Below are 14,190 nucleotides of genomic sequence, written 5' to 3' on the forward strand. Positions count from 1 at the left end.
GCATCTCTCCCCCTGGAATTGGGGAAATAAACTACGGTCCACGTGGAAATGAGGAGACCAGTCGGGAAGCTATTGCAACGCTCAGGCAGGAAGTAGTGGTGGCTTGGACCAGGGTAACGAACAGTGGATCACAGTGATGGATTCTGGATGTATTGGAACGGTGAGCTAAGCGTGTTGGCTGGTTCAGCGAGGGTGGAGTGGAAGAGAAAGAACAAGTCAAGAATGACTCTAACATGCTTGTCCTGAGCAACTGCAAGGTAGGGGTGTCACTTACTGAGAAGAGACAGACGGCAGGAGAAGCTGATTTGGGGGCAAGAATCAGAAGTTTGGATTCGATACCTGCAGTTTTAAGTTCTCAGTAGTATCTAAGTGAGCATGGCAAAGAGATAGTCGTGTGTAAAAATTAGGGCAGAGGGCAGGCTGATGATGTAGACTGGGAGTTATCAACGTATCAGTGGTGGAGGCCATGAGCTTGGGGGAGGTCACAAGGTGTGAGCCTCGGCTGAAAAGAGGTGGGCAGGGACAGGCCCCTGCGTCAGTCCCGGCGGGAGGTAGAGCTTGGGGAGGTGAGAATGAACCACAGAGGAGACTGAGTCAGTAGAAAGCCATGCTGGTCAGTTTGGAGAGGGTGTTGTGTGGATACGGAGGAAACAGGAAGCGATGCCCGGGAGGTACCATCTGCAGGAGGTAAAACCTGCTGCTGCTTTGCCAAGGCACCAGCGAGCAGCTCTGGGCTTGCTAGGACTGAAGCCACTGTTCCCTCATTTGCAAGATTATAGGCTTTGAAAGACAATTACATGAAATCATCTAAGTTCAGAGTCAGAATGTATAGCGTTGTTATAGGTAGGTAATATTCTTATTCCCCTTAAAGAGTCTTCTGAGGCATCATGAAAAAATCTGAGGGAAAAGCACAGAGCAGAACGTTTTGATTTTTTTTAATTTGTTTTAAAATCACTAGGTCATTTATTTCAACAGAAAAGCTTAGTGACAGAGAAATATGTCTTTCCATGACTGACACACAGAGATCTTTCCTTTTTAAAAGTATTTCTCGAGTGGTGATGCTCTGGGTCTGAATGGTCCCCTTTCGCACAGGTACTTCTTTGTGGTTGAGGAAGATAACACGCCCCTGTCCGTCACAGTGACCCCCTGCGACGCACCCCTGGAGTGGCAGCTGAGCCTGCAGGAGCTGCCAGAGGATGCCAGCGGGGAGGGTTCAGGTGAGCAGCACGACAGGGCCTCCTGCCGGACCTCTGCAGGGAGGGCTGGAAGGCTTGTGAAGCACAGCCACCCACTGGAAGGGAAAAGCCACTGGATCCACGGGGGAAGCCGGACAGTTTGTGATGAATATGAGAGAAATGGGGGATGGCCTCAGATGACAGTGAGCTCGGTAAAATCAAAGGTTAGGAGAAGCAGGTGTGGGGACTGAAGAAGCGAGAAAAAAAAAGAGAGAGAGGTTTGGACTCACCTGTCTGCTTGTGGTTTGCAACCCTACCTGGATGTTGAAATCACCACTGGGCCTTTAAATACTGTGGATGTCTGGATTCTACCCTCAGAGGTTCTGATTTAATTGCCCAAGGCTGTGGTGTGGACTTCGGGACTGTTAAAAGCTCTCCCTCCCCTAGTGAGTCTGACCTGCAGCAAGGTTGAGAACCTCTCTGCTCTGGAGAACAGAGAGAAGCAGGAGGGCGCCAGGCACCGCTGCAAGTGCAGGATGAAAAGAAAGGCACAGGAGGGGTTGGTGACGCATTTAAAGAATGTGCTGAAAATGCAGAAGAGTAACGAGATGCACGGACAGGAGAAGAGTCTGCAGGGGGTCCTGCAGCCTGTTGCTCCTTTGGGTGACTCCTCATAGCTCAGAGGACGCTAGCCAAGCCGCAGCACTTCCAGTCACAGGGACCCTTGTAATTAGGAAAATAGTGAAAGTGCACACGGGCAGTGATGAGGCTGAGAGAAATGAATAGTTGTGTGACAGTCATGTCAATCTCATGGTTTAGGAAATCAAAATCCCACATAGCTCACTCTCCACCCGCAGGGATAAACTGGAAAAGGGCGTCCCCGCTCTGGCTACCCGTCCTTCTCCGGGTCCTCTCAACTTCTCTGCACACAGAGGATACCTGCGTGATACCTGATAGGCCCAGTAACAAAAGATGGAAAGAATTAGATTGTTTTCACCACTTTCCCTGGGCATGTGTTCTATGCATTGAAAAGGAGGTACTCTTTCTTCCTGGTGCTTTCCAGTCTATATTTCAATGCGTTATTCAGTCCCACTAACATGAGGGAAATTAGTGAAATGGCTGACTATCAGAGCGCAACTGATAGAATCTTTGTGGTAAACAGATTGACAGGATGGGTTAATCTCCAAATTTTTGCAGTCTTGGACCTACAAATTCCACTAATGGGAGTCCATCTTGAAGAAATAACTTAAAATCAGAAAAGGCTGACATGTATACAACAGCACTATTTATAAGGGTCAAAAATTAACCAAGAGTATTATTTTTATGCTATAATATTAAATGAGAAAAACAGGATTCAAAAACGGAGGTTTATCTAGGTATATAGATGCATGAAAACGAACGTTCTTAAGTTTCAGAGAGAAATGAGAATAATGTCAATTGCATGAAAACATGTCCCAGAAAAGACTGGATGGACATAAACCAAAATGTTAATGAAGGACCGTCTCTGGACCGTGACTGAATGGATGATTTTTTATCTTGTTCTGCTCTACTGCCCGCTTTTCTAGTGGGAACACGCCCTGTGTTTACAGTGGAGACAGTGTAGGGCGTGAGGCCGGCTGGTCCGCAGCACGTGCCCTGATGCGGCCCGTGTGCTTCTGTGTCTTCCAGGTGACCCGGAGCCGCTGGAGCAGCAGAAGCAGCAGATCACCAACGAGGAAGGCACGGCCTTATTCTCCTACAAAGGCAACGATGTGGAGTCTTTCGTAGCGTCTAGTTCTCCCTCTGGTTTGTATCAATTGGAGCTTCTGTCGACAGAGAAAGACACACACTTCAAACTGTACGCCACCACCACGCCCGAGTCCGACCAGCCGTACCCCGAGCTGCCGTACGACCCCCGAGTGGACGTGACGTCCCTGGGCCGCACCACGGTCACGCTGGCCTGGAAGCCGAGTCCCACCGCCTCCCTGCTCAGACAGCCCATTCAGTACTGCGTGGTGGTCAACAGAGAGCACAACTTCAAAAGTCTCTGCGCGGCAGAGGCCAAACTGAGCATGGACGACGCGTTCATGACGGCGCCGAAGCCGGGTCTGGACTTCAGCCCTTTTGACTTTGCCCACTTTGGCTTCCCTTCGGACAATGCGGGTCAAGAGCGCAGCTTCCTGGGCAAGCCGTCCCTAAAAGTGGGGCGCCCGGTGTACTCGCGGCCCAAGGCGGACATGCAGAAAATCTGCATCGGGAACAAGAACATCTTCACGGTGTCCGACCTGAAGCCCGACACCCAGTACTACTTCGACGTCTTCGTGGCCAACAGCCGGAGCAACATGAGCACGGCCTACGTGGGCACCTTTGCCAGGACCCAGGAGGAGGCCAGGCAGAAGATGGTGGAGCTGAAAGATGGCAAAGTGACAGACGTGTTTGTGAAACGGAAGGGAGCCAAGTTGCTGCGGTTTGCCCCGGTCTCCTCTCACCAGAAAGTCACCTTCTTCATTCACTCTTGTCTGGACGCTGTACAAATCCAGGTGAGAAGAGATGGGAAACTCATTCTGTCCCAGAACGTGGAAGGCATTCGGCAGTTTCAGCTTCGAGGCAAACCTAAAGCTAAGTATCTCCTCCGACTGAAAGGAAACAAGAAAGGGGCGTCCCTGTTGAAAATCCTGGCGACCACGCGGCCCAGTAAGCAGTCCTTCCCCTCTCTTCCCGAGGACACGAGGATCAAAGCCTTCGACAAGCTACGCACCTGCTCATCGGCCACCGTGGCTTGGCTGGGCACGCAGGAGAGGAACAAGTTTTGCATCTACAAGAAGGAAGTAGACGGCAAGTACAATGAAGACCAGAAGAAAAGGGAACAAAACCAATGCCTGGGGCCAGATACCAGGAAGAAATCAGAGAAGGTCCTCTGTAAATATTTCCACAGTCAAAACCTGCAAAAAGCAGTGACCACAGAAACAATTAAAGGTCTTCAGCCTGGAAAAGCTTACCTGCTGGATGTCTATGTCATCGGACATGGGGGGCACTCTGTGAAGTATCAGAGTAAAGTCGTGAAGACCAGGAAGTTCTGTTAGTCCCCTGATGTAGAGACCGACTCCGGAGAAGGCCAGGACAGACCGCAAATCACTCTGAAGTGTGAACTGACTACTCCGGCAGCTGAGAGAAGCTGTGCCCGGTACCTGTGCTTGGGGAGGGAAGGATGCCAACGTGGGTCCTTGTCGGAGGAGACTGTTCTCATGTGCCCCAGTGGTACCAGCGTGCGTCCGATGTCCACTCGTGTTGAAGACAGAGGACATCTCGAAGGAACGGCCATCCCTTGCTTTGACCACTGCATGAACTGCTTCTAAATTATTTTATTACCTAAAAATTTAAAATATGCCATTCATTGCACACAGCCACAAAATGCAAATCGTTCCTCTCTACAGATGCTAGGATATATATATATATATAAATTATTTTATAAAGTCTTGTTTTAAATGTCCGTGTTTCTATGATTGTAAACTATTAAATTCTTTTCCTGTTAAAGTACAGATCTAATCTAAGTATATGAAGTGGACAGCCTCTAGTCAGTTATATTGTAAATTCTTATCTGTTGAGTAAAATGTTTAAATGCTGTATGTATCTCATGTACAAAGTTGACATACATTATATTCATGTACATAAAATTAAAGATATTAGACTATACACTGCTCATTTTCCCAAGCAGCTACTTTGGTGTATTCAGTTTCTGTTCTGTCCCCCAAACTACGCCTATGTACTTTGGCACCAGAATTGCCCCTTTTTTAATAGTCGAAAAGACATGCTGCGTGTCTCTAAAGTTACTATGGCATTGGAGACTATTATTACGGCTTGTATTTTGACCCTGAATAGGAGCTGGCTGTTGTGAGAATTGAGAGAACTGCGATGGGCGTGTTTTGAAAGAAAAGACAAGCCAAACAGTAGCCCTGTAAGTGTTCAACAAATCGTCCTTAACGCCCTAAACTATATTACCTTTATTTTAAAAGTAAGCATCTATTTTAAGTACAAAATTGGTGTAATTCCAAATATTTTCCATCTGCTTGAGTAATAGTGAAATAGTTATTTTAATTCCGAGCTGAAGCCACTTAGCAACTCACCAATAGGACTGTAATTGGGAACGAGAAAAACCACAGAAGCCGCTATTTTGTAACGTTTACAGTCTGGTACCTTTAACTTGATTTTTCATGAATTTTTACAAAGTAATTTAGGTGGAAGATAAAATTTAGGCTAATTCTAACAGCAACCATGTATCAAAGACTCTTCGCAAAGGGCAGTTTTAGATCATTTCATTTTCCCACGGATTCCATATATGAGGTGTCATGAGAACACTGGACAGGACTCAGAAGAGTTTGGAATTTACAGTCATCTAAGCAACAGGATTTTTGGAAAAAAAATCTGTTGTTGCCCATTGTCCCCCTTTCCCATTTATAACATTAGGCGGTGACAGATTTGGCTACAATGACATTGTAGGATACCTTATATCATAAGACATTGTCTTTCGTAGAATTCTGTGATTCTAAATTGCCAAGTGTTTCTGGAACTCCAAGTGCAGAGAGGTATAACCCTTAAGCTCTCCACTGTCCCCCACGTGCTGGCACTACCTCCATATGGTGGGCGTGCACGAGTGGCGTCCCCAAGGGGTACAGAGTCAGTGTGGCTCAGGCAGTGTCAGTCACCACTCCTTGGGAAAGGTGCTCTGGCTGCCTTAGGAGAAATGTACCGTCCAACTCATCAGTGGTGAGATACCAAATCAGAATGGAGCACATCTGTACACGACAGTAATGTCACCTGAAATAACTTTGTAAAAGAACAGGTACATAACCAATGGCCATGTAACCAACCAAAGACACTTTGTTGGTTGAAAGGAAAACTTTAAAACTGACAACATCCCAGAGATGTTCTATCCTAAGTTATAAATGTGGTGCCTCTGGAAGGATAATCCACTTTCTCATATTACACACAAATATATTATTACATGGTAATGTGCTAAATTCACTGCAGTCAGAGTTATTGCAGCTTCTGAAGGAGATGAACTTCACTCAGATGCTGCTATGCCTGGGGAACCCTGGGAACCAGGCCAAGTCAATGTAACGGAGATTTGACTGTTCAGCTGGCGGTGATGGTGGTTTCTACATAGTCTGGATAAAGCCGAGAATTCCTGCACAGCCTCAGTGAAATTTGCCTTTGAAAAAATTAGAGGAAAATTAAAGACATTGTAAATCTTCTATCGCTCATAAAGAAAGAGAAAAACCTATTAAAAGTAAAACTCCTTTGTTTACTAATGTGTTTAGATTTTAGGAGCATTCAGGTGAACTGACAACTAGAAAGAAAAATCTGTTCTTAAAAGAACGAGGAAGTTGCTACTAGAGAGCACCACCTCGAGCCATGGAGCCCACAGGTAGCCGTGCTGAGAACACGGCATTTGGCATCCTTGCTGGACACCCCGACTGTCACTGAGAGGGAGGAGTCTGTCACATTTAATTCACGTTCACTATCTTTATTTTTCAGGTGTCAAAAGACATTAAAGACCAGAGAAAGATAAATCAAGTTCTCTTAGTCGAAACAGATATGTAGTGGAATTGCCCAGACTCCAAAATCCTTACCAGAATATAATCACCAATTCTTGGGGGTGGGGGTGGGGGGGAAGAAGTCACTTGTGAATCATTTTCCAAAAGGAAATAAACTTGTCTTATTTATGATTTCAAAGCAACTTATTCTTAAAGAACCATTTTCAGATTTTGTTAAGGATATGTGTGTAACCTATCACTGACAACTCCAAACTTGTCATAAAACAATTTATAGTTAATGTAGTGATACAAAGTATGCTTATCTTGTTATGCATGCACACACAAACTTGAGGCCATAAAATCATTAGTCATTGTTTTAATGATAAGCCCTGTATGGTTTTATCTAAAACTTTTCAGAACCGATAAAAATTATAGCAGGTGATTTTCTTGGTTAAATCAATGTCTAGATTAATTTTCTAAACCTGCATTAAAGGATTAGATAAAAGAGACAGCTATTGGTCTTCACCACAGAAAACTAATTGGTTCCGAGACTGAAGAGCACCAGGCCTCACGCAGAGTTTCATTGCTCCGTTGTTCTTATTCAGATACCGATAAAGATGGAATGGGCATATGCACTCTACTTTTGTTACTCAGAATACATTTGAAAAAATGATGGTTTGGGAATCCGGAAAGGCCTAGCGAAATGACTTCCAAAAAGTCATTTCGATGAACGTTAGTGTTTGAAATCCACTTAATGGTTCTTAATAGTTTGGGAGGTTCAGACACCTTCAATGAAAACACACACACACACACACACACACACACACACACACAGTTTTTGTGCAATTCAAGGGCTCTGGTGGACATGTAACCAGTCAGGATCTCTTTCAACACTAACCAGCCCCTCTTAGAGATCATCTAGTCTCCTGCTTCATTTTCTAGGTGAGGAAATTGAGGCCCGGTTACAATCAGAACCCAGATTCCTGCGCTTCCAGTTTTACGTTCACTCTGGACTTCATGTCAAGCTCTCCTTCACTCCAGAAAGCTACAGCGACTCATCCAGTTTACTTCTTTGTCTCTGTTCACTGGCTGTTGTCAAAGCAAAACAAAATCTAGCATCTACCTTGAAGAACAAGGTCATGGTGTATCTGCAGCCACTTCCTTCCCCTCTTTGATAGGCTGTGACAGAGATAAAGTGGGCTAGAGGCTTGCCTTTGGGGCTCTCCCCAGGACTGAGGGACGTGGCCGCTGGCAGACCTCAGCTCTCCTGTTTGCAGGACCTGGGCGGCATCAGGCCACACTCATCGTTGTGTTTTCCCAGAGTTTCGGCCAGAAAAATAGACAGTTGTTTGGGACTTGGGCCTTTTTTGTTGTTTTGAAGGTGGAAAGTGGGAGAGAGGAGAGCAGGGGAGATGGAGCTTGGAGAAAGTATAGTTTTGTCTCATTTCTTTCTCTAAGGGACCTGAGATCAAGGGAAGAGAGATGCAATAGATCTGAATTGCAGTAAGGTTTGGATTCTGTCCTACACGCATCCTTACTCTTGAAAATGTGACCTTGGCCACCATCCACTGTATTAAGATTGTATCCCACTGGTAGACATTCTCATTTCCTGGGAATCGTGGGTCGTGTATCTGGGCAAGATTTCCCTCATTTCTGTTTGTTTCTTTTCCTCAAGTCATCAAAGTTAGAGATGAACGGCTTTTCATATTCCTTATACCTCTTTTAAAGGTATTTTAAATATGCTTCCAAAGTGTAGAAGAAATAAAAGGTTACTGGTCTCCACCACAGAAAAGTCATTGGTTCCAAGAGTGAGGACGACGAGTCCTTACGCAAAGCCCCATTGCTACGTTGCTCTCCGATAGTGATAAAGACGGACTGGCATCAACTGTCCCACGGGTGTTAGACGGGAGGAGAGTAGTGCAGGGGGGTCACTGAGTCCGAGTAAAACACCCATTAAAAATAGAAATAAGAATGAATTTAACTCATGTGTCATAATGCTTCAGGGGAGAACTTTCAGGAAAGTGTGAGGTTTTCCTGAAACTTGTGAGAAATGTAGAGTCTAGAGACTTTGGGCCAGGAACACATTACACAGCTCTCAGGATGTGGACGTGTCCCAAGACTTCAGATTTTGAAATAACATTTTTGAATTGAGACTGAGGTATAAAACAGAGAAATCAGAACAGATAGGTTCCTGTTATGGGTGATGAGATTCAGACAGAACAGTCTAGAAAAAATAACCACCTTACAACTAAGAGGTGGCATGAATGTGTTGCTTTGTTTTTGAGTCCGGTATTATTGTCGGCAACTGGTGAGTTTTCAGCAGCACTTTCAAAGTATTTTCAGTCTCTCTCTTCCTGTGTAAATACTTGCCAAGCTTAACATCCAATCAAATGGCCATAACTTGGAAATAAGCAAATACGCATTTCTTGTCTAAGTTAGTTCTTCAGACAGGCCTTCTAACTCATGTACACAGAGTAGCACAGGATAATATAAACAGTTGTTTAAGATATATGTGCTTGAGAAGATCCCAAAACGTCCATATGTAATTATAACTCGGACAGGGTTTTGCTTCCGAGAAAAACTGTTTCTAATAAACAGGACCAAGTACATTAGTATGTAGCAGGGTTAGAGGTTTGTTCAGTGACATCCCTTCCTGGAAAACACTCAGACCTACTAAATTAGACTAATATATTGGCTGCTTTGATCACACAGGCTGGAAGAGTTGCCCAACGCCCCATCAGCAAACAGTTTTTAGAAGCAGCACGCTGCCCTCAGGAGCCACAGAAATGTCCCACGGGCCTCTGCGTCTGTCTGACCCAGTCGGCTCTTCTATGGATTTCTATGGCTGAAACAATGAGATTGTGGCTTACCCACTGCACGTTGTAACTACACATATACTTTGCTATATGAGCAATTTGCTCAGAGCCTCTGGTGTCGTCCCAGATGTGGCCCCATGGTGGAGTGTCCATGTATCATGGCAGCCACAAGTAGCTTAGCGCCATTTCATGTTTCCAGCCTTTTCTGGATGTAGTAAGAACTTTAGTTGAGATGAGTAAAGAGGCAGTGAGACACATGGGAGAGACATAGAAGTAAATATATATTGTTTTAAATAACCAACTAAAATTCAACCAGTTTTATTGTGGTAAAATGTCATTTTGAAAACATGTTTTTAAAGCAATCACAGACTCTTGTGGCTGGCTGTTTCTAAATGGTAGTATTGAATGTCCTTCCTTCTAAAGAAAGCTTGCCATTCTTCCTCAAATAACGAGGCCAACATCTCAATTACAGGTTGCCGAATTTTCTTGTTTCCCTCATGCACATGACCACGGTTCTCTTGGGCTGTCCACGGATGCTCTTCAGGTGTGGAAAAAGATGACAAAGATATGAAACGAGGATAAAGTCACAGCATTTACATTCCAATGACTTGTGTCAAGTTCCGTCGCCTGATGGCAGGGAGCTGTGCTTCACACACAGCTGTGTGCTGAGCAAATTTGACTGCTCGAAACACTGAGCACCAGTTCCTTTGCCAAGTCCAAGAGCAAGCATTCCGGGAGCGCGGAGTTGAAATGTGCAGATAAATACTCAGTCGTGGGGTTTTTGGTGCCAAAGCATACAGAATACTTAGGTTCTGCTATGGAAATCTTGGAAGAACAGAACTTCTGTTTTGAATATCTCTGAGGATTTAAAACAGTTCTTAGACTACTTATTACCTTTCATAAAACTCACTCCTACTTTAAAAGTCTCTTGGTGGGTTACCTATATTAAAAAGAGGAAAAGAATACTTTCTGGTTCCACTGAGTTTTCTCTTCTTTGTTGAAGTTAAACACACTAATAAGAGAACGGACAGCCGTAGAATGAGCGTGGAAGCAGGACTCTGGGCGTGTGTTTCTAGCTTCTCGTTCTTGTGCGTAAAATGAGACGGGTGATGATCTTTAAGACCCTTTTGGAAAAGCAAGGGAACTAATCACCTTTAAGCACAGAGTGAGTGCCAGGCATGTGAAATACAGCTGCTTAATCCTAAGGACTCTGAGATGAAGACATTATGTTATTCTCATTGAACAGCATGGAACATAAAGAACAAAGTTATTACAAGTGCTCAAGGTCACCGAGTGAGTACAAAGTGGGTGCATCTGACTCGACTCCAGCTTCCACTGGGATGGTTGTGAGCTCTAGTGCTTACGCGTGAAGCAAAATCTCACCACAATAGGATATGTGAGGAGTAGATTGATGCAAATGGAGGGGAATTAAAATATTCTCAAAGCTTGGCCTGGCCAAATTATCTTTGACGTGGATAAATATGGACTAGAGACAGAAGAGAAACCATTCACAAAGTCCTGCTAAGGCTCTGACTGCGTCGAATTTCTCCGTTTTCCTGGTTCTTACACTACACATTACCTATGCTTGGTACTCCCTTACTGTGTAGACTTTGCTCTGATGTTTCTATGTGATATAATGTGTCTGGAATCTGATGCCAATAAACCTTTATTCAGTGCTTTTGTGTTTTAGCATGTAGAGAGTTGTTTGTGGTTGTTTCTGGTTTTGTTGCAATTTTGCCCTCATGCATATGTATTTGCATTCTTTTTTTATAGTTTGTGTGTGTGTGTGTGTGTGTGCGTGCGTGTGTGTGTGTGTGTGTGTGTGTGTGTGTTTTAGCAGCGGATAGTTACCGGGCCTTCATTATACATCAGGCCCTGAGTTGAGAGTTACATTCTAAACTGAGGTCTTATGTTGTTAAGCCACACAACAATCTCATGAGGTAGATACTATTATTTTCCACGTTACTGATGAAGAAACCAAACACCAGAGAGGTTAAGTAACTTCCGCAGCATCACACAGCCAGTAAGGCGTGCAGCCCAGTGTCTAGTCCAGGGTTTGAGGTAAAGGAAGTGCTAGGAGGGAGGATTCTCACTTGTCATAGAATCTACAGGCACAGATTTGCTTCACAGTTTGTTGACCTGTGTTGACTCGATGCACTTGCTTTGCTGGCACGTTGAGTACTTGTTACTGATACTGTTCTGGTTCCCTTTACTCCCTCTGTGTCCCCACACACATTCTTCCATGGCCTTTACGAAGCTCATACAGCCACTGCCTGAGTCCCAGGCTGAAAGCGGGTCATCTTTGTGCCTTGCCTGGCACAGGAGCAGCTGATGGCCGGATTCAGGTATCTCTGTGGAGGCCACTGAGCTAGCTGACGTGGCTTCTCTTGAACATTTTCCTGGGCAGTGCTAAGGAGGAACGAGGGCTCTGGCCCACCTCCTCCACTTTAAAAATATCTTTTCCTAATTGCTAAAGTAATGTTGTTATAACACGTAACATGAAACTTGAACCTTCACTCTAATTCCAACCCCCAAAGAAAACTATTTTTAACCATTCTGCTTACATTCCAATGTTTCTCCCTTCTCTGAACATAAATTAATTATTTATTATCATTCATTTTTATCAGAAAAGGAATTATACTAAATACAGTTTTGCAACTGGCTTTTTCCCCCCATTGAACTTGATATTTTAGTCCACATTCCATGAGAGCTTGATCTCATTTTTTTTTCAACATTGGTTCTTCCCAGACATTCTCCTCCGATGTGCAAAGTATGTGTCAGTAGAAACGCACAGTTACATCTGAAGCCATCCTCAAATTCAGCGCAGCCCATCACCTGTCTCTCCTGCATCCGTGGTTGCATGTGAGCTTTCTCTACTTGACCTCACTCCGGTCAGGCCCCCCGAAACCACCCAGGCCTGGGTGCTCAGCAGCCCTCGTTGGTAGGCCGTCACCCAGTTTCAGCAGGAGTCCTGGTAAGTCCGTTAGCCAGAATCCCCACCCTGGATAGCTGATAACTCTTCATATCTGACCAAACTCGCGTCGCTTCCCATCCTCAGGCAATCGCTTCTCACCCTGGCCCGCCTTCAGCTTAAAACCTGTGAGGTCATTTCAGCAAGGACCACTGTCCTCCATCCACTGTCCTGCCCCCACCCTGCTAGCTCCGTGGGCATAACTCACCCCTTTCCTTTGCTGTGTCTGGAGTTGAGCCTATTCTCTGTCCCCCACTTGCAGTGGTCCCCCCCCACAGCAACAGTGCTAATTAAAGTCAGCTCACCATTGAAACGAGTGTCAGACCGTCTTTCCTTTCACATAGTCAAATGCTTCCAGACTGTGTCTTCTGCCTCCTCAGTATCTTTCAGGGAGGGTTCACCCCGAAATACAGACTTTTGCTTAGGGGTTAGTGCACATGATATTCTAAGAATCAGACACATATATTAGAATATCAGTTCAAAGATGATAACTTCTCTAAAGCCCAGTTTAAGTGGTTTTCTCTATTAGCATTTATAATAAGCACTGCTTGGGGTGACCCGTGTTTTCGCTCCACACGAATCGAGCTGACATCTGGCAAGGAAAGCTGACATTCTACATAGAAGTTGTCCCCGAGTCCATGTGACACAGAGGTTGGGTCAAAGGCAGGTTGGCTTCTCTTACTATCCCCCACACAAACCTCCCCACAGCCACTGAATCCAATGAGAGCAAGAGACCGAGTCCATTCGAAGCAGGTCTTCACTCTCCACGTGTTTGAAACTACAACCTGCCTCACCTTTCCTCCCAGTGTTCTCAGACAATTCTGTCAGCAGCGACATGACAGCAACTTCAAGCCACCCTGAGGCTTTCCCTTTGCAAGATGCCTTTGCAGTGTTCAGGGAGAGGCCCCACACGGCAAGCCCAGAAGAGGGCAGAAACGCTGGCCCAGTGCCTCAGTGGGTCATCTGGGGGCTAAATGTCGTGACATCCTCTCTGACAAACGCTTGAGCCAATTACCTTTAAAGTTCCCATTTCATGCTCATTCCAAATTCTGGTTAAATGAAGTGACCATAAAAAAAGGAAAATGAAACTACTCTCAAGGGGCCTCTAGAGGACTAAACTAAGAATGGAAAAGTATTTTTAAAGAGTATCCAGTGAAAACGGTTATTGCGTCTGCACTTTGTGTAAGATCAAAATATACAGTTAATGCCAACATCTGGCTTGTTGTACATGTCCTGATTACATGTACGTTATGTAAATACACAGAGGATATAGTTATTTACAAAAACCATTGTATAGCATAGAACCGTAAAATACCAGTCTTAGGATTGTGTTCTTACGATCCTGAATGAGAATGCATTCTAAGTTTTTCTTTCTCATTCTGCCTTTGCCTGCTTTCCTCATGAAGGCTATTTTTGCCTTACACACTTAATTGGGGAGACGCCTTTTTCTCTCTACCCTCAGAAACAATTTGTATATTAGAGGTTATTGGTGTTTGAATATTAGCCTTCGAAGCGTTATGATACTTATTCTAGTTATTTACTGACTGTATACTATACAGTTTTCCTAATTCTTCTTGAGTCAAAATTTTCATTCATATTTTCATTTAAAGTTTGTCATTACACTTAAATTTTCAAATGCAATGCTCCAAGGTTGTTCATAGTATCACATTGTGTTCTTCAAAGAATCTACATATTTATTGTTTTAGTTCCTTTAT

The 14,190-nt window shown here is 44.5% G+C and overlaps 1 protein-coding gene across 3 annotated transcripts in view; it reads left to right on the forward strand.

Annotated features, from left to right (window-relative positions):
• Positions 1 to 11,200, forward strand: part of NDNF (neuron derived neurotrophic factor) — a 41,005-nt gene extending 29,805 nt beyond the window's left edge. For 2 of the 3 annotated variants that reach the window (XM_074338554.2, XM_074338555.2), the window contains exons 3-4: positions 1,093 to 1,217; positions 2,844 to 11,200. In XM_074338554.2, the coding sequence (XP_074194655.1) occupies positions 1,093 to 1,217; positions 2,844 to 4,237 (1,519 nt within the window). In that variant the 3' untranslated portion in view covers positions 4,238 to 11,200. The remainder of the gene's footprint in view (positions 1 to 1,092; positions 1,218 to 2,843) is intronic. The other variant, XR_012498250.2, reaches the window with a different exon arrangement.
• Positions 11,201 to 14,190: the final 2,990 nt, after the last annotated feature.

Source organism: Rhinolophus sinicus, chromosome 15 (genome assembly GCF_057876585.1).
Source record: "Rhinolophus sinicus isolate RSI-liver-muscle chromosome 15, RSI-T2T, whole genome shotgun sequence".
Taxonomy (NCBI): Eukaryota; Metazoa; Chordata; class Mammalia; order Chiroptera; family Rhinolophidae; genus Rhinolophus; species Rhinolophus sinicus.